Below are 19,339 nucleotides of genomic sequence, written 5' to 3' on the forward strand. Positions count from 1 at the left end.
CTCCTTTCTGCTGAGCTCCAATTTGGCTGATTCATTTCACCTTTGTAGCCGTGTTATTGTTTTTCAGAGTATATCTTTTCCATTATTGTTTGTGCCTTTACATACCTGTATATTAGGGCTCCAACTATTGATTATTTTCATTTTCGATAAGTCTGTACATTATTTTCTTGATTAATTAATTTGTTGTTCGGGTCTATGAAATGAATGTCAGAAAATGGGGGAAAATGCCAATCAGTGTTTCCCAAAGCTCAATGTGACGTCTTGTTTACTGTCATAGAGGAGTAAGAAACCAGATAATATCAACTAATTACACACACATACCTTGGTGCTGTCCTGGCACTGGAAGACATAGCAGGCACAGTTTGGTGCGTCCCTGACCAGGCAGCCGAAGCTGTTGGGTTCCTGGCTGTTGTGAATCAGCTTAGTCAGCTGGTGAGGACGACATTCAAACAGCATTGTGTGTGTCAGAGGGTCCCAGACAACTCCTTCTCCCAGAACTGACGCACATCGTACCCATGACGCCGACGCACACAGAAAAACAGTCTGATTACAGGTAGAAGGGTCCAACTGTCCACCTCCACGACCTCCAGAACGCAACCAAGCACCCAGTTTCTCCTCTGCAGGCTGAGCCCTGCTGATCTCAGCCACCACCCAGGGCAGCATGGCCATGGTGGTGAGGTGGTGGACCGGCAGAGAACCGATCAATGTCAGTTTGTATCGTACCTCTTCCTCCTTCTCGTCCTCTCCTTCTTCTGCTACCTTTTCCCCCCATGCTGCAACCCTCTTTCTAGCAGAAGGGAGTATCTTAGGGGAGGTGAGATGTGAAAGTGAGGGGCATGAGCGGTGGTTTGAGGTTAATTTAGGACAGGGTTTGTCAGAGCTTCCTGGCCTGGGGGGTTCATCTCTTCTGGGTTTCACTTCAAAGTAGAGTCCCTCCATGGCTGGTGTGGCCGGAGGCAGCTGTGTGCCTCTGCTTCTACCTGCAAAACATCAGTTTCAGGATATTTCTTACACCAATATGAGAAAGGGCGGCCACAGGAATGTTCAGGCTGCATTTATCTTATTAAGATATCAATAAAACAGGAACAAGCAAACATTGATTTTAAGGATTCAATGTTCGTCCTGGATGTATGCTTCACTTTGTCATCTGTAAAGCGCAGTGAAGCAGTCACAGGGTCATTTGGAGGATACTACAGAATGACCACCTGGTGTTGTTTACCCAGCCAGAAGCACATGGCTTGACCACTGACCTAGACTTTTACAGCCTCAAGGACACACAAACACATGACACTTAAAGTATGAAGATCATATTTAGCCAGAAGGGAGTCCAGCTGACCTCACCTCGCCTCCATACTGTAATCAACGAACCTAAACACATTATAATGACAATGATGACTAATACTGAGGTGTGGCATTACAGTTTGCATATAAAATTAGCAGGGTACAGGTAGCACAATCGAAACATTAAAGCGGGACATGTTTACAGTATGATGATAAACAGATCGCACCAGCTATGGATCCAGAATAAATCGACAAGCGGCTGCTGACGTACCTCATTTGTGACCTTGCTGTATAAATAAATCCACAACTTAAACCAGCTGGGCCAGTGCAGCGTACAATATAGGTCGGTCCACTGCACCAGAGCAGCAGCGGAAGTTAGAGTGAGATTTTATTTCCGAGAAACATAGTCCCACATGCCACATTTTTACCGGTTATTGCAATTTTACGCACGGATCAAGTTATTTTTACGCACGAGATTGCGCAGACACCAAAGTGCACCAGATATTTGAATCCGCTCAAAATGATCCCTCTGCTCCTCATCCAGGCGGTCTCCTTACCTGCTCACTGTAGTCCCGTCCGATGTGTGCAGCGCTCAAGTGTAATCGAGGGAGGTTGTAGTGTTTATCAGAGCAAATGCACACGTACACATAGACATAGAGAGAGAGGGGGAGCTTCACACAGTCTGAGCTGTCTTTAGTTAGAGTTAAATATAGAAGACAGGGCAGACCCTACCTCCCTCCTCTCTATAACCACATGCGGCATGACAAGTGCATGCTGCATGCATGCGCTGCCGGAAGATGCAAGGGTGTGTATGTGTGTGCGTTTTTTCCAACCTATTACGGACTTTATAAACACCGACCTTGTCAGGACCTGTAGTCCTCATGGGGACCAAATGAGTTGAGGATCCGAATGAGGCAAAATATCACGTCAGGGGTTCTGGTTAGTTTTAAGGGAAAGATGTGAATTGAGGTTTGGTTAAAGGAATAGTTGACCCAAAAAGGAAAATTCAGCCATTATCTACTCAGCCTCATGTTGATGATAGTCGGGTAAAGCTTCATAGTCCACAAAATATTTCTGGATCTTCACAGCAAAACTGTGTTCTCCTAAACAACTGAAGTAGATGGGGACTTGTTTTAAAACGTAAAAAGACCACCAAAAACCTTAAAATGCTCCAGACAGCTTGTCCGATTGATTTGAAGAGACATTATTTAAACCTTTTTAAGATCAAAACTCCTGCGTTGACAGGATTTTTGTAGCTGCTAAGCTGAAACTGTTAGCGCGCACCTCGCCTGAAGTGGATCCAAGGGCTTGACTGTATGTCACGGGTGTAAATAACATCTTTTAAAATCTTTTTTATTTACGTTTTAAAACAACAACTACTTCAATTGTTTAGGAGAATACTGCAACGCCATTTACTGTGAAGCTCCAGAAATGTTTGTGGACTATGAGACTTCACCTAACCTCCCATCAACATGAGGGTAGATGGATGAATTGTTCATTTATGGTTAGGGTTAATGAATGGAAGTCAATGCAGTGTCCTAACAAGGATAGCTGCACATACTCTCTCCTTCCTCACTTGTCTCCACGTACACTGTTAGAAACCATCTTTTATTGAGTAAAATTGTATTTTCAGCACAGTATTTTGGAATACGAGGCACATAAGGATAGGTGAGCTGCTAATTACACATTTCTTGAGTATAGTCAGGATGACTTAAATACTGGGAAGAAAAAAAGGTCTGAATTGTAATTGTGGTGTCAAAAGTCCCTTTGATTGTTAACAACTATTCATATCAAGTAATGAGATGTGGGTGCATTTAAAGAATTAATTCATAATGTTTCCACTTGGTGGTGCTCTAAGCTTTTAGGCTTGGACATTTTACAATCTAGCAACTCTGCATTGACTGGATTTTCACATCAGACATCATATATTCAACTGTCACTTTCATTGTTATACCTTACTGTTAACTAAGATATTACATATTCAAAGTTTATCAGCAGTTTACAAAATCCATTTAAGTTACAACATCAGCAGTTCTCAAATACAGTCTTGTGTAACTCCTCACATCAGCAGCACTGCAGTTGATGCTGAAGCAGTGTGGAATGCATAATTATTACAAGTGAATATACAGCAGTGTGTGTATTTAAACACTACAGTCGGACAACAAGTATGACTCTGGCTGTTGAATTTCAAACAAACACAAAGTCAGTTGTGACTTACAATCTCCAGCACAAAGGTAAACTGAATTCAAAGCATGAAGCTGTGATATATTGTGACTACTGGGTGTAAAACTGGGTCTGGATGCAAAACCTAAACCCAAAAACAGACATAGTGGAAGTTAGATGTTGTAGTCAACCCTGCAGATGGTTACAATAAAGTCAGATTAATTCAAAGGAGCAGTATGTCTGATCCAAACTGGGAAAAAACACAAGGTGCCAAAATGTGCATTCAATTAGTTGTAAATCACAATGAAGCCTGTACTGAATCATTAATCCCTTCTGGAGTAATTAAGACATTATGTGAAATGCTGGTCAGAGATATTCACAACTGGTCCCGACTGTATGTGTTATCAGTGCTACTCCGGTTTAGGCTGCAACTTATTCTTCTCTGGCTCGAAGAAGTTTTTGACAATGGCATCGACCAAGTCATCGAGCTCCTTCTTCAGCTGCGTCACATCACTGTTTAAGAGACACAAAGAAATAAATTATATAATGAAGTCCACAGGAAAGTAAATCACAACTATTTTTTTCAAGTAAATATTGAATGTTTTCTTTGTTCAAGCTTATCCAAGATGAGGATATGCAGCTTTTCCCTGTTTCTCATCATTGTAAATTGAATATCTTTGGGATTCGGATAGTTGGTTTGACTAAATAAGACTTTCTGACGTTTTACAGCATAAATGATGTCTCTATAATTAAATAACGGTGACTCACCTGTTACCAGGAGCAGCACAGAGCTCAGTGTAATATTTGATTTTTGGCTCGGTGCCACTGGTCCTCATGGTGGCCACGCCCCCATTGGAGAAGTTGAAAGTGATCATCTGACTGGATTTGGAGGTGGGAAGAACCTGGGACACAAGAGGAAGATGTGATTGATGGCTAGATGGAAAACAAGAACTAAAAGAAAGCTCTGGGACAGCTTAAGTTCTCCATAAATACATTTGCATACAAGTATATAGCTCATATTATTTTGTTTTTGGGTATACTTTAGTCGTTCTGACTGCCCTTTTCAAGAAGTAACTTAAAAAGCTGAACCTGGAAATGTGGGTTACTGAACATTTTTCACATTGCTCAATACATTCTTAGCGCTCTTTTTTAAACTTAACACCACCACATGTCAGGGTTACCCCTACAACATCATTTTGTTTAATACAGCACTGAGATATTGTCAACTTTTAAGTAAGCAAACAGTTGCAAACAGTATTTGGAATTGTGTTTTTGGCCACCCGATGAAGTTCAATATTCACTCTCTTTTATCTCTGTTTTTGTCTCTACCAACTCCTGAGGGAAATATCTGGCTCTTTAGCTGCTAAATGCTCCAATATGTTCACCAGCTAGTTGCCAGATGTGTCTGTCTTTCATTTGGTGCTGAGCAAGTAGTGTACAGTGGGTTTCTAAAGCGAAAACATCACTATGAATGTGGTGAGAGTGGATCAAAACAGCTGTGTGCCAGTGAGCTGAAAATCTGTATAAATGACACTAAAGCCGTGGGGAGCTGCAAATTTAGGTAATAATTCTCTGTAGATTCATCACTAATCTGACCCATCTCATACTCTCACATTGCTTTCACATTGTAAACGTATCAACGGGAGTTGCTTTAAAATAGAACAAGAGTGTGGAACAGATACAATTATGATAACAAGGAGCTCACAGTGTAAACCTTGGCCTCTTTTCATCAAATTAAGCATGTGAGAGCCCTGTAGGTGTCACAAAGTGATCCGCTATTTGCAAAAACTTTTTTGTGAAATGTGAAGGTGCCATTGAAGGGAAAAGGGCCCCGAACACAGAACAATTCTACCAACTTATTATTCTGGTTATGTTCATAGTTATATCTATTTGGAGACAACATAACATTCTCACTATACTCAAAACATTGGATCAAAACTGCACAAAAACAGCAAAAATGCCAGAGGTTTTGCCATCGTTTGAGTGGATATACCGTACATGTATCCATATGATTACTTACAGCCTTGTTATCGGGCTGGTTGCTGTCGTAGCCAGTGGTCAAGTCTCGTACGGCAGAGATGGAGAAGCGACCACATTCAGTGGGATACGAGTCCGTCTTGCCACTGTAATTGCGCAGGCGCTCAAACAAGCTGCGGATCACGTCCTGGTCGTGGCAGATGAAATAGGAGTTCTTACTGATGTGGTAGCCATACCTGACAATGAGGAGTAGAAAGAGAGAGAGAGACAGAGAGAGAGAGAGAGTCTGTAGTTAATGTATCTTAGTAATAGAAATCATAGCCAGATGAGTGTCATGTATATATTTGTGTCTTACTCTGTGTAGATGGCAGTGAGTTGTTGAGAAAGGCTTGTTTTTTTCGTGGCCAGATAAGAAATCATCTCTCCTGCGATGGCTGCAGCACTCACTCCATCCTTGTCCAATACAGAGGGACTACACATATACCCTGCAACATAAACACACAAACAAACAAACAAGCACACACACTTTCAGTTAACCCCTGGTACGTATAAATTCCAGCTTCTGTAGTCACTTGCTGATTTACTACAGTACGAGCAAGGGCACGCGATTCCAATTATGGCATCATAATCATGTTATATGGGAATGCTCTAAACGATGTGATGTTGTGTGTGGGTGACTATCTGTCATATTATCCCCAAACGACCTTTAACCAAGTGTTTGGTCAACCAAGAGCAGGATCCTCAGTATACATGTGGCATTCTCATGCATTTTAATGATTCATGTATTCATTTAAAACGTAACCAAGGCTGTTCGTCACGGTTACAACACCATGAGTCACATAATGAATGTTGCTGCTACATTCATCCTCAGGCTGCTGAAGGAGGCCACAAAGGACGCTTCTGAAGAAGCAGAAGAGTGTTTTGGCTTTGGGATGTGGCTCAACCACAAGGTAAGACTGGTTACACTTGTTATACTATGAGGATCCATGAAGCCTGGCTTGCCATGATTCTTTCTATACAGCTAATACCACTGTTTGAGGAGACAGTGGCAAGACATGTTTTCAGATAGATTAGAGTATTCTGCATATTTATTGCTTTAAATAATTGTTACAATTCTACATATTTTAATTAAAAATGTGTACAATCAACAAATTTGTTCAAATGACGACAAAATCTGAAGATTATTATACAATACATTGTTTTCATGCCAAGATTTTCTCCAACATAGAATTCCAATAATATCATATACTGTGATAATGCAGCTCTTATACAGGTTGGTCACTCTAGACCTTTTTTCTTAGCCTGTTTCTATGAAGCCATGTGTCTGAATGGCCCTCACCCCAGTTTAGATCTTGTGAGCTGGCAAAAGAATCTTATTTTCACTTAAACTGTAAGTTGCCCTTTACCTGATCTCAAGTCAATTTACATTAGATCAGGCAGATCAAATTAACCCAGCTTGTGACCTCATGGAGATCATTACAGGACCAAACTCGTAATGTGTTGTAATGTGATGCCACGAACAATTAATTACTAACAGAAATTCCTAAGACTGTGCCCCTGGACAACATCCATGTGTGTGTTTCTGTGTGTGTATGTGTGAGTGTGTGCATACCTATGGCCTCCTCAAAGGCAAACAGAACAGTCTTGCCCTGGTCCAGAAGGTCTCTGCCTCTGTTTCCCATCCACTTGAACCCTGTTAGCGTTTCCTGTTTAAAAAGTTGTGACATTTTCTCTTGAATCACTATTACTGAAAGCATTTGAAGGCAGCTTATTGTAGCAGGAAACACGGCAATGTTTGGACGCGCAAGGACATAAAATCCAGGAGAAAGTGAGCCATATTTATCAAGTCATCCATACAGTGCATCTGACTTTGAATGTTGCCCATTTCATGTTCTGTGTTTTATATCTTGCTTCTTCCAAGTTTCACATTCATAACACATTGCAGTCTTGAACTTGAGTTGGTTACCTCGAAGTGGAAACCTTCCTTGAGCGCGATGGCGCGCAGTATCTTGGATGAGACGGTGCTCGACAGCATGTAGAGGCTTTTCACAGCAGCAGCATCAGAGTTTTGCTGTTTCCAGCAGCGGAACATCCACCAGCCGAGCAATGCTCCCAACTCATTACCACTGAACACTCGCCACTGACCACTGACACAGAGGGAGAGAGGGAGAGAGGGAGAGAGAGAGGTTATGAAATTTCTAAACTCCAACAACTGCTCTGGCTCCAATTTGTTCTTTTGGTGAAGTCCATTTCCATAAACATGCCTCATTAACTCAAACAAATATGTATGTGTTCCAAACTTGATGATGACTACCTTTTTGGTAAAAGGAGTTTGAAATTCTTGCACTTGTGGCATGTTCAGAATGGAAAGGAGAGCCAGAAAACATGACAAGGCACACATCTACTTTCTTCTACACTGTTGGCATGTTAAAGGATGAAATCAGCATTGTATTATTACCTCTCCTGCTTCTCAGCGATGGCCAGTCGATCAGCATCAGGGTCATTCGCCAACACAACCGTGGCCCCCTTCCTCTCTGCCAGTGCAAACGACAGTATCTGCAAAACATATACACATTACACCTTCAGCCAATCACACCGTGTATGCTGCATATAACTGCATGTGATGTGAATATTGAGAACATACCAGGACTCCCTCCCCCTCCTCAGGATTGGGATATTTGACGGTGGGGAATTCAGGGTCTGGATCTTTCTGTTCCTCGACAGCATATGGAGGGTGAAGGTCAAAGGCCTTGAAAGCCGACTGGACAAATGTGTGGCCGACACCGTGCACAGACGTATGTACAATTTTCACCTCTGAACTCTTGTTTATGTCCCTGTGAAAAAAGAAGCCTAAGTCAAAGCATTTTTCTTCTGTCCGTTTTGTCCTTGTTTTGTCCTTGTTTTGTCCTAATTTCAACTTTTTAGTGTGTGCATGTCTCTGTGTCCTAGTATGGCCTACAATGGCATCTCAAGCATGCAGTTAAAGTAAAACAACAACATATATAATGATGACAGTCTTCAGTGGAATATAGTTTGTCCAGTTGTACGTCATGCCTGTCTCTTCCTCAGGTGTTTTGAAAGATATATGCTGCTGAATAGGTAGTTATCAATGGAGCACCTGTGATGACAGTGTTTCTGGATGGCTTTGAAGTATTGTGTGTTGATGTCCTGGTAGGGATCTTTGAGCAGGGGGCTCTTCAGGGCCTCCTCTGTGTTCCAGGACTCAGGCCATGGCTCCAGGTTCTCCTCTATGGCCTTGGCGATGCCTTTGTCATGAGGAGACACTATCTGGGCTCCGTTCTCCCAGTACACCTGAGACATGCACACAGCAGCAGAGGACAGATAAGGACAGCGATGAGGACAGCCGATAAAACATGAATGACAATAATGAGCTGATTCCAAAATCAGCTCATTATTGTATAGAGGACATAAAAGACAAAGAAAACCAGGAAAACTCTCAGGTTTGAAGGTAGAACCAGGAAAAGTTTGGAACTTTGGCTTTGAAAATGTCTCAAATGACTGATCAGTTTTATTTTAGTTGGTGATTACTTTTATGTGATTAACTAATTGAAAGTGATGGTCTTAGTTCCACTGAACACGATATATACATATATATTAAAATAACAGACAAACATGCAGTAAACGAGTAACTAAAAAGTGTTACCTTGTAGCCATTGTCCTGTTTAGGGTTGTGAGAGGCGGTCACCATGATACCAGCACACAGACCCAGGTGAGAAACTGTGAAAGGCTGCAGAAAACACAGGGGAGAAATGTGTTAACTTTCCCAAAACACTTAAACATCATACTAGCCCATGTAGAGTATACAGTATACTGCACACAACGTGAGAAAAAAGGACAAAGAAATGTTGACAGATATAAAAAATATAACAGCAGTCATTTCATTTATAGAAAAAAGCCAAACAGTTAAACCTGTTTTTTTCTGTTGAAATGGAGGTGATTTCTAGTAATCAAGTGGCATTTCTGAAAAATGTGTTTCTGTTTGTAGATCACTTCAGTCTATGAGCCAACAATTACTTTGAAGGACTCAAGTGAGAAACAGCAGCTCATGTGCATCTTTCTCCTGCTACCCACAGACCTTCCTTAACATAAACCTACTACTACTGCACTACTTCCTTTCTATAAAACATTTTACTTTACTATAAACTTCTTGCAGCAGGACATTTATGTGGACTTAATATCCAGGTGAAATAAAACATAATTTTAAACTGATTTACAAACTGTGTATTTGTGAGTGAAAACAGATCAAAAGTGTTTCACTTATTGTCTCCACTATTATACAAACAAGATGAGTCATGTAAAGTGAGAATGATCCTGATTCTGATAGGCTAGTGGGAAGACGCCCAAAAGTTATTAATGTCTTAAGTGTTTTCCTGCAAAACCGGTTCAATTGACAGTTATTTTGACACATAAATAATAATAATAAAAGAAGTGTAAAATGATGATCATACACCTGAACTCATGTTATTTCCAAATGGAAACTTTGATTGATTCCACATTTAGTGTGACAGTGGGCAAGAGGTTCATCTACATGTTTGAAAAACAGATTGTGAATATCATGATGCACTATGAGGATGCAGTACTAAAAACATGTAAGTACAATGAATGTCATTCTATTTTTTGGCAGTAACTCCTATCTCATATCATCTCTCTTCTGCCTCCTCTTAGTTAGTTTATATGTCTGTAGGTGTGTAGGTCAAACTGACCTCACAATAAATCCATCATTGACCGTTATATCTAATATTTCTGCTTATGGTACTTCTGTGTTTGTGGTAATGTTTTCACTCAATGCATCATCACGAGTGTCACAACAAACGTGTAATCATCAAAGTTTGCATTATGAAACTGCTTGAGTTCTTGAGGTGTATTGTTTCCCATCTGGCCCGGCTTTATTCTTTACTTCTTTACTTATGGGTTGTTTTACAATATCTGTTATTCAAACCACTTTTGCAGTAAATAAAATTTAAACTAGAATACATTTCACATATGGGAGACCTTAGAGAGCATGAAAAAACCTGGTGTCAACATAAAACCTTTGTGTGGGCTGCAATATATTTATGTTTTATAGTATAATATATTTTGTATGGTTTCTTGGTCAATACAAACGTGTACAGTGGCATGACCACAGGGTCATGTGAATTGTCCCCCTTCACATGTCTAAACTGAGTATAACCAAGTGAATCATACATGCTTATGCAACCTGTAGCATTTGAAGGCAAAGTGTGCTTTTTGAATGGAATTTGCCCTGTAGCTTCTACCCCACTGTCACTTGCTCCACAAGCCGGACAACCGGACAAACTGGTCAAGGAATTTGGTTTCTTTCACAAATGTAACCTACAGACATGATGTTAAGCATGAGTAAAATGTAAACTAGAAAGACGATGAGTAACTGATACTTCTGTTTTAAGGTGTTCATCATCTGTGACTAAAATGTCAAAAAACCCAAAATGAAGAAATCGCAGAAGTTCAAGTGATTACCACAAAGGGTGTAGGAGTGATGTCAGAAAAGAGGTGGACGGGAACCCCTCGGCTGATGAACACAGCTGCAGCCAGACTGGCGAAGCGCTTGCTGTTGCCCCCGCTGGGAGGGTGGGACCGGGCATCATAACCAATCACCACCCCTCGCTCCTTAAGGTTCCCAAAGCTCTCCTCCAGGTAGTGACAGAAACCCTGTCAGAGGGAAAGACTTGATGAAATAAGAGACAACTCGAAGAAAAGGGTTTAAAAGAACAACAGAATCATAAACCAAGCAGGAAGAGATGCCCTGATGATGCAGTGTCTCTGCCAACAGCATTTCAAAGGCAGGAATCTACTGATCTGCAGAAGAGGATAAAATGACAATAAAATTCAATACAGCCTATTAAGTTGCAAAGAAAGAGCTGCCATTCACTACACTTGACTCAAGGGTCACATTGAGTTGTTCCAAAAAAACGGAGTTCAAGTAAGTCCAACTTACAGCAACAACACAGCATTTGCTCTGGTCATATCGCAGATTCATTGAAAGAGGTCGAGTGAAAAGATAAGTGTTATCTGTCCTTCACAGTTGATGCACTGATGTGTCAAACAAACAATGTAAGATGCACCGATCCTGGTTCGAGTTAGGCCACAAGTCCACCATGCAAATGTTCCAAGGATGATTCCAGTATCAGTCTACGGTACGTATGTTTTTAATCAGTATTTATGAAGCCAATTGTTGTGTTGCAATTAAAGTGGTGCACAAATTTTGTACTGATACTCTGAAATTACTTTGTAGGGAGCATCAGCAACACCAGTGAAAACCTTTACTCTGGAGCCCCCGTACAATGACCAGTAACAAGATGGTGGCATGTGAGCTATGCAGTCGACCACGAGAGTCTCGACTGCTTCAAACAGCAGAATCAATAATGTGGATGTCTGACTTTGCATGTGACTTGATGTGCGGTAGCAGTTTATCCATTAACCAACCTGTGTGGTCTGGATGATAGTGAGGTCATTCATACAGGAAATGCCGGGGCCCATGGCAGCTCTCAGACCTGCCGTACCGAACTCCATCCTGGAGGAGAAACATTTCCTCAGAGCCTCCACCGCTCCTTCCTTCACCAGGTCCTGCACCATGGACACTGTCTTGGGGTTCTGGGGAAGAAAAACATATTTTGTTATGCACAGGAATACATCTCACATTGATTATCTACATTTATCTACAGTCAATCTGTAATGTAACGTTCTTCAATTTGTTTGTTTTTTGTTCCCTATGATGCCAGTACACTGAAAAGTCCAACTTACGATTACTATTATTACTAATAACAATAGTAAAAGTAAAAACTGCATATTGCAATGCCCTGAAGCTAAAGTTGACATATTCAAATGTATTATTCTCTCAAACCTGCAGTCCAAAACTCCAAGGTTTTCAGTTCACCATCATGGGAGACAAAGAAAGAAGGCAACTATTCACATTTGAGAAGCTAGGACCAGGCTGTTTTACTTTAAAGGTATTTTAACAAATACTGAACAATAAAAATCTTTGGCAAAATGTTTTAGAGTCTAATAGTCCAATAACTGCAGTTGAATAAATTACACAGAAATGTTAATTTAAGTCTGTTCTGCTTATAAAATGAGGAAAATGAAATTATCAAGAAAGTCACCAATACATTTTCTGTCAAGTGACTCAGTGATTTAGAAGTGATTTAAAATGCAGGTCTCTTTTAAACAATTTGTTGTGAATGAATGTGTCCATTTTCTAAACATATGCTTCTTAATCAAATGGAGCACTGAGGAAGAGTTCCCTAACGCAATTATCTTAAGACTGATGAACGAGGCTCCCTTTTCCAATGTGACCTGATTGTTATCATCGCATGTCTCTTTAAGACTATGAATGACTCTGTTTGTGTTGGTCAGATGTCCGGATGCATGTTAGTGTGATTACACGTGTGTCTGTGCTCTTTCACGTCATGTGTGACCCGAGCCTTTTCTCTGTGAAATTACTAAAGAACAGTATATCAGTCTGTATGGAGGAAGTCTGTTGACCTCGTGATAAGGACAGGAGAGAGGGAGAGGAAATGTGGCATCTCAAGCTTTTACTTTTGTTTAATTTATTTACAGCACAAAATAATAGGATTTTTCTCCTTGGCAACTAAGGGCTGGGAGAATATAAGATTTTTTTCATGATGGAACATGATAAAAAACATTAAACATGAATATCATCATGAGTGACTTGATTAATGATCAAGATATGATTATTGATTATCTAATTTAAGATTGTTTGTTTTTTACTAAAAGGGATTTTAACTCCAAACAGATTTATGTCCTATCTGTAACGCTTTAAAAATAAGTGTTTTTCAATAAAATTTCTTGAATCACAATTATTTAGGACAATCGTGACATTAATATTAACAAAAAAAAAGTCAAAATTCTCTGATTCCAGCTTCTTACGTGTAAATATTTTCTGGTTACTTTATGCCTCTATGACAGTACACTGAATATCTTTGGGTTGTGGACAAAACAAGATTTTTAAGTTAACAGTGAACAACACTTTTCACCATTTTATAGACCATACAACTAATTGACAAATCCTGAAATGATCAACAAATGAATAGACAATGAAAATAACAGGTAGTTGCAACCCTTTTCCAAATATCCTGATAAGAAGTTTCTAGTTTGCGATTCAGAAGTAATTTCAGGGAAAAAAAGGAATCTTGGAGCAATTGTTCAAGTCAGACATCATTCATTATCATGTATTATTGGAGACTTGATCCTCTACATGTGAATTATTTGTGTGCCTTGTGACAAATTTCTTCAAATGAACTGACTAAAAGGTTAAACTAAAAACTAATTAACAACTACTGGACTGGATAGGGACCTGTATTCTTATCAGATTAGACAGCGCTTTCAACTTATTTAAGATTTATATATTGTAATTGTGAAGACACTGGCACAGGAAGAAATACAGTTTAACTGAACTAATTATACTAAAACAAATACAGTTAAGTATGTCTTTTGCCACATGAGTGTCATCTGCAGTTTGACGTGTCTACATGATATCCTTCCAAGTTGTTCTTATAATATAAACAATCCTTTCATTCATTATTTCTTCAGAGAGTTAACGCTACATATTTTGATATTCGTAAGGCATCTTAATAGTCACATGAAGTCCTGGTTTGACCTGACTTGACTCAGTTATATAAGAGTGACGCCAGGTAACATCTGAAGTATCTGGCTGACAAACTCCAGGACAGCTACACCACATTAAGCTAGCTCGCTAGCTGTCAGCTCACCTTGTCATACTGCAGCCACTCTCTGACAGCCTGGTCGAGCTTCGTGTCACCGGTTGAGGACAGACCGGTTTCCATTTCTCTTCTTTACCCGGGTCAACACACCGTCCACAGCACTAACTCTGCTCATACGAAGTGAATACGCTCACACTGAAGCCTTTTCTGACACAAAATGGAAAAAGCTGCTGTGAATGATGAGAGCGGCGTCCACGACGCGGGGCGGAGCGACGTAATGCGTCATCACGAGTTACTCATCTGTTGCCTTCACGGGTCGCCGCAAATGTAAGAACTTCGTTAAAGGTGCACTGTGTAGTTTTGGAGAAGAGATTTAAATCAGAAGAGAAAGATCTTCATCGACTGATTTTTTATGCCTAAACAAACTGTTCGTTTCATGACTGAATAAACAAATCCTTAAAGGACAACACAGTTTCATACTGTTTTACTTTGTTTTTATGTGGTGGACCCTGCCACCTTTCTAGCTTCAAACAGTGTTCTGGGGACCTTATTTTCCTCTGAGAACAGCTTGTTTATTCAGTCATGGAAAAGATAAATATTTCTGAGTTTGTAGTATTACCTCATTAATATTGTAAATGTTCAAATTCTAAATTTGAACTTCTTTTCCAAAACTACATAGTGCACCTTTAACCGTTTTAACAAGCAGCAAGTTCAAGTGGGAGAGCGTAAATCTAACTAAATACACATTGTATATAGACATGTACACATGATACACTACTCAAAATTAGTCAGGGATAATGGGATATTTTAGTGTTTCACTTGATTGTTTACTCTGTGACGTATCTGAATTTTTATTTTGTGTTTTGTGAATGTTTTTGGTCCCCAAAAAATAATGCAACACATTTAATTTGTCTTTCATAGGACTGCTCAAGAAGAATACTTCATATTTTTACTATTATTATTTTAATACCAGTAGTTTTACCTGTAACTGAGTAATATTTCAGTGATGGAACTGTACTTTTACAGATTTTCAGTACTCTTTCCACAGACTATTTTGTGATTTAATCTTATAAAATATGATTTAAAAAAAAAATTGTTTCAACTATCCACCAGTAAATTTTATAGATGCAACCCTTTCCTCTACAGCAATATAATTAGGCTAACTGCAATGAACCAGTGAGAATAATTAATCAATATATCATATATCACTCTGGAAAAAGGGCTGTTCTGTTTGGTTTGCTTTTTGTTCACCAGTACTATTGTACTTTTACTTTACTAAAGTTTTGAATGCATGATCTTTACTTGTATATCTTTATTTTGGTTAAAGTATTTCTGACACTACTGATTAAATGACAAGATTGTGGGCGGTAAGGCATGTATAAAGAATAGTTTAGCATGTTTACAGCTAGCTGTATTTTTACTTTTAAGGCATATTCATTATTCATGGCCTATGTTGTGTGTTCTCAGATGAACAAATGTGAAGTAACCACTGATCAACAGTCCAAGCAGTGACTAGTCTAATCTAATCTTTGACACCCACTAACATTACTTTAAAAGGTTACTTCTAATTTAGTACAGCACTGCCCTGTATGTTCTTGCTTCACATATTTATGTGGTTATTTTTATCAACAAGGTGGCTCACTTGTTGGTGCATCACTACATCTTTTTTCACAGCTGTAGTTAGGAATGAAAGCAGTGATTGTTAATAATGTTGTGAAATCTTTCTGGAGACGATAAATGACACACTGAAAAGATGGCTGATGTTCCCATACAGGTATCTCATCTGGTGGGAAAAACGGACACAGGGAGACTGGAACCAAATTACTTTAATGGATTATTTTCATAATTTACATGAATGATTAAGAAACAGTTTCAAGTTAAACCAGGTCATAGTGAAGCACAAAACTGATTTCTCCTTCTGAATCACAGAACTGAAGTCAGACAGAGAAGATTCAAGTTTTATTCATCCAAGAGACTTCAGGTAACCAGTATTGTTATCAAGGAACCATCTCAAACTCTTTATGTTAGTGATGATGATTCATCCTGTTATAACCATAACAAATAAGACCATGTACAACTGAATTTAAATAGTTAGATAGATGGTTAAAAGTTAATACTGTCAGGGCTGCATGTCAGCGATGCATTTTGTCCAGATCACCCAGAAACTTCTAAAGTCAAATCTGTAGATTTGCATTAAACATGTGTAATAGACATATTTACAGTATGTTCATATATTTAGATGGTAAAAATGCATTCAATTCTAAATGAAAAGTGTATTTTGAAAAAAAAATCACCATTCTTTGGTTCCAACTTCAAAAAGCAGCAACAATTTTGAAGCTATATGTTCAGAGCAGAGGCACTAGGAGATTATCTGACTGTCCTTCAAGACGCAGAGTCTGTTCAATGTGCAGAAAGTGAAAAAAAGAAATTAATGGATGATAGCAATGACAGTAATAGTCCAATTTTAACCATTCATTAAACGATCGACTGAAAAAATTGTAGGTTGATGCAACTAAATTGTTGCTAATTGTGAAGTGATGCCACAGCTTGAATCTGTTGTAATTCTAACACTGACCACAGGATGAAACTATGAAAAGCAGCCCAGACTACAGTATCAAACACAATAGATCTTTTCACAGCAGACATTTTGACTTGTTAAAAGCACAGGTGGAATTAATAACATTAAAGGATAGGTTCACCATTTTCAAAGCCCATCTTTAAACAATAACCAGGTGCCCTGTGTGAACATTACAACAGGTTTTGCTTGCTGTAATCATCCCTCCTATTCATATGTGACATTTAGAGATCCCTTCCTAAAGCACTTGCGGTGTAAGTGATGACAAAATTTGCACTCCAGGTTTGTGCAAAAGTTTATCTGAAGCTAATGTGACACTTTAGGAGTCTGAGTAAGAGAAAGTAAGTGCATATAGTTTAAAGTTTCAGTCTTTTAAGTACATAATCATCTCCTCTAGTTTCCCTGTTGAGTTAATATGGAATGATTCTAACAAAAAAAGGATACTTTGTACTAAAAAGACTAACTTTAAAAGACTTGATTCGTCTCACAGCTGAAGCCTCGTACTACTATTGTTACTTGCGTTAGGAGCAGATCTCTTAATGTCGGGGATAAACAGGAGGAATGATTACAGCAAGGTCACCCTGTTTAAATGTTAATATGGACACCTGATGATCATTTTAAGATAGAATTGACAAATCGTGAACCTACCCTTCAAAGCAACAAAATGTAGCTTGCTGGAGAAAGATAGTTGGTTGATTCTTCTCATCCCAGATCATCCAATACTGACATTTTGATTTGGCAATCCGGGTCGGCAACAATCCAAAGCATCAGTTTTTGACAACTTGGCGACCTATTCAAGTGACAGTGAGCCAACACGAATAATACCAGGACCCTGAAACTGAAGCAGCTAAATTCAGCCATCATTCATTCTTATTTCTCACATCCTACTGTGACACGTCAAAACATCTTCTGTGAAAAATAACCTATGAATCCCCTGAAGCAGCCTGACAAACTGTTTTGCAGCGAGACCTGAGTCAACAGGATGTCTGACACGTCCCTAAATGTCATGTACACATTCTGCACTATCCTGTCCCTGACAGCCACACGTCACAAGCACTGCTATCTGCTGCGTTTCCTCTGTTTAATGTTAAACAGGTTTTCATCCGTTGGGTGCGTCTGTGCGGCAGCTTTTTTCTCAGCAAACCTCTTGTTTTTATACCCCCTTTTCCTCTTTGCTTTGTCTGGCTTTGACTCTGACCCGTGCATCTCTCCAGTCCAACTGCGACGGTCTGCTTTGCTGCCTTTGTGTCCTTCTGGTGCTGCTGAAGGAGCTTGCTTTGGTTTCCTCTTTTTCTTCTTCTTTATATCCAGGCTCGCTGCTTTGCCTCCACCTCTGGGAAAGTCATCTGCCTCATCCAAAATTAGTTTAGATGGTGGGTTCCTCGAGGTGGGCACTGGTCTCTTGGGTTTCCACGGTTTCACATTGCTGCTGCTTTCCTGTTGCTTGTGCTTTTTGGATTTATTTGTTTTGGGTGTTGGGGCCATAAAGTCATGTTTGTCACTAAAAAAGATGTGGCTTGGGCTGGGTTTGTGGTTGTTAGGACTTTTGTGAGGTGTATGGTTAGACTTATGGTTGATTTTCTGTTTCTTCTTCGGTGGTCCTGGAGTGCGAGGGGTCAGAGGACCGGCAAGGAAAATGCCATTTTTCTGCAGTTCTATGGAAAACAGAAACAAACGGGCTTTAATGACTTATTAAATTGATAGAAGTGTTTAACATTTTAAAGTCAGGTTAGACAAATACTTTTTCCAATGTTTTATCTCTGCAAATAGCCACACCCAATATAATAACATCATTGCAATTGGAGGAAAACAACTATATGTTTTTTTTTCCCATTACAATTATTAACTGACCATACACAAATGTTTGAGTGAGTTACAAACACATCAACATTGTGTATTGCTACTGTAGAAGACAACATGTTCAGAAAGAACAAATGACTGCAGTCAGGAGCAGATGTGTGTGTGTGTGTGTGCTTCTGTGTTTGTGACTTACCTTGAACCTTCAAACCAATCCTGTGCTGTCTCCGTTTGATGTCCTCCGCAGTGTCGTAGTGGTTGATGAACGGGGTGGTTGGATACGTCCCATTGAACATTCTCTGCCGTGTACATGCCTGAGGAAAACACACAAATAAAACATACAAACAAGACACAAAATGTTTAATGACAAAAGTGGACAGAAACTTGAGGTGTAATCTATCAGGACACAAGAGATGAGGGGAGGTCCCCGTTCAAACTCTGACCAGGGACTATACAATTGCATTGCCAGCAATTTTAACCCTCAGGCCAACAAGATGGCACTTTTGGAAACAACCAGTCATATCACTGTAGGAGTTAAATAGATTAATTTAAATACACTTGGTGGACAGGTGTGTAGGAGAATGAAATCATGTGAAAGAAAAGGTTGATTCCTGACACAGTTCCATGCTTCAAATGTTTAATCTCTAATAGTCTCTTAGTGCTGACAGTGTGCAACATTTTCTTTCATATTTTTGTAGAAGTTAAAACCTCACTGCATACAGGAAGTTCTTAAAGTTGAGCCTGATAAGCAAACCTAAGAAACTGGACATGAAACACAATATTTGCTCCTAACAGCTCTCTTGCATGCAAAAGCCTGGTGTTATAA

At 39.5% G+C, this 19,339-nt stretch overlaps 3 protein-coding genes across 3 annotated transcripts in view; all 3 read right to left on the reverse strand.

Annotated features, from left to right (window-relative positions):
* Positions 1-939, reverse strand: part of tbc1d1 (TBC1 (tre-2/USP6, BUB2, cdc16) domain family, member 1) — a 52,310-nt gene extending 51,371 nt beyond the window's left edge. Inside the window, exon 1 of the mRNA XM_073470584.1 lies at positions 322-939. Within this exon, the coding sequence (XP_073326685.1) occupies positions 322-939 (618 nt within the window). The remainder of the gene's footprint in view (positions 1-321) is intronic.
* Positions 940-2,870: 1,931 nt separating this feature from the next.
* pgm2 (phosphoglucomutase 2) lies at positions 2,871-14,354 on the reverse strand. The gene is made up of 13 exons (XM_073470739.1): positions 14,190-14,354; positions 11,884-12,051; positions 10,918-11,109; positions 9,086-9,169; positions 8,540-8,733; positions 8,066-8,255; positions 7,880-7,977; positions 7,388-7,568; positions 7,034-7,127; positions 5,777-5,906; positions 5,465-5,657; positions 4,213-4,346; positions 2,871-3,957 (listed from the first exon to the last, which is right to left on the reverse strand). Exons 1-13 carry the CDS (start codon positions 14,262-14,264, stop codon positions 3,855-3,857), a joined length of 1,836 nt encoding a protein of 611 aa, XP_073326840.1. The 5' UTR covers positions 14,265-14,354; the 3' UTR covers positions 2,871-3,854.
* Positions 14,355-15,949: 1,595 nt separating this feature from the next.
* zcchc7 (zinc finger, CCHC domain containing 7) overlaps positions 15,950-19,339 on the reverse strand; it is a 48,811-nt gene continuing 45,421 nt past the window's right edge. The window contains exons 8-9 of the mRNA XM_073478105.1: positions 18,710-18,827; positions 15,950-18,371 (exon numbers count right to left, since the gene is read on the reverse strand). Of these exons, the coding sequence (XP_073334206.1) occupies positions 17,776-18,371; positions 18,710-18,827 (714 nt within the window). The 3' untranslated portion in view covers positions 15,950-17,775. The remainder of the gene's footprint in view (positions 18,372-18,709; positions 18,828-19,339) is intronic.

The sequence above is a fragment of the Pagrus major genome, chromosome 1 (genome assembly GCF_040436345.1).
Source record: "Pagrus major chromosome 1, Pma_NU_1.0".
Classification (NCBI taxonomy): domain Eukaryota; kingdom Metazoa; phylum Chordata; class Actinopteri; order Spariformes; family Sparidae; genus Pagrus; species Pagrus major.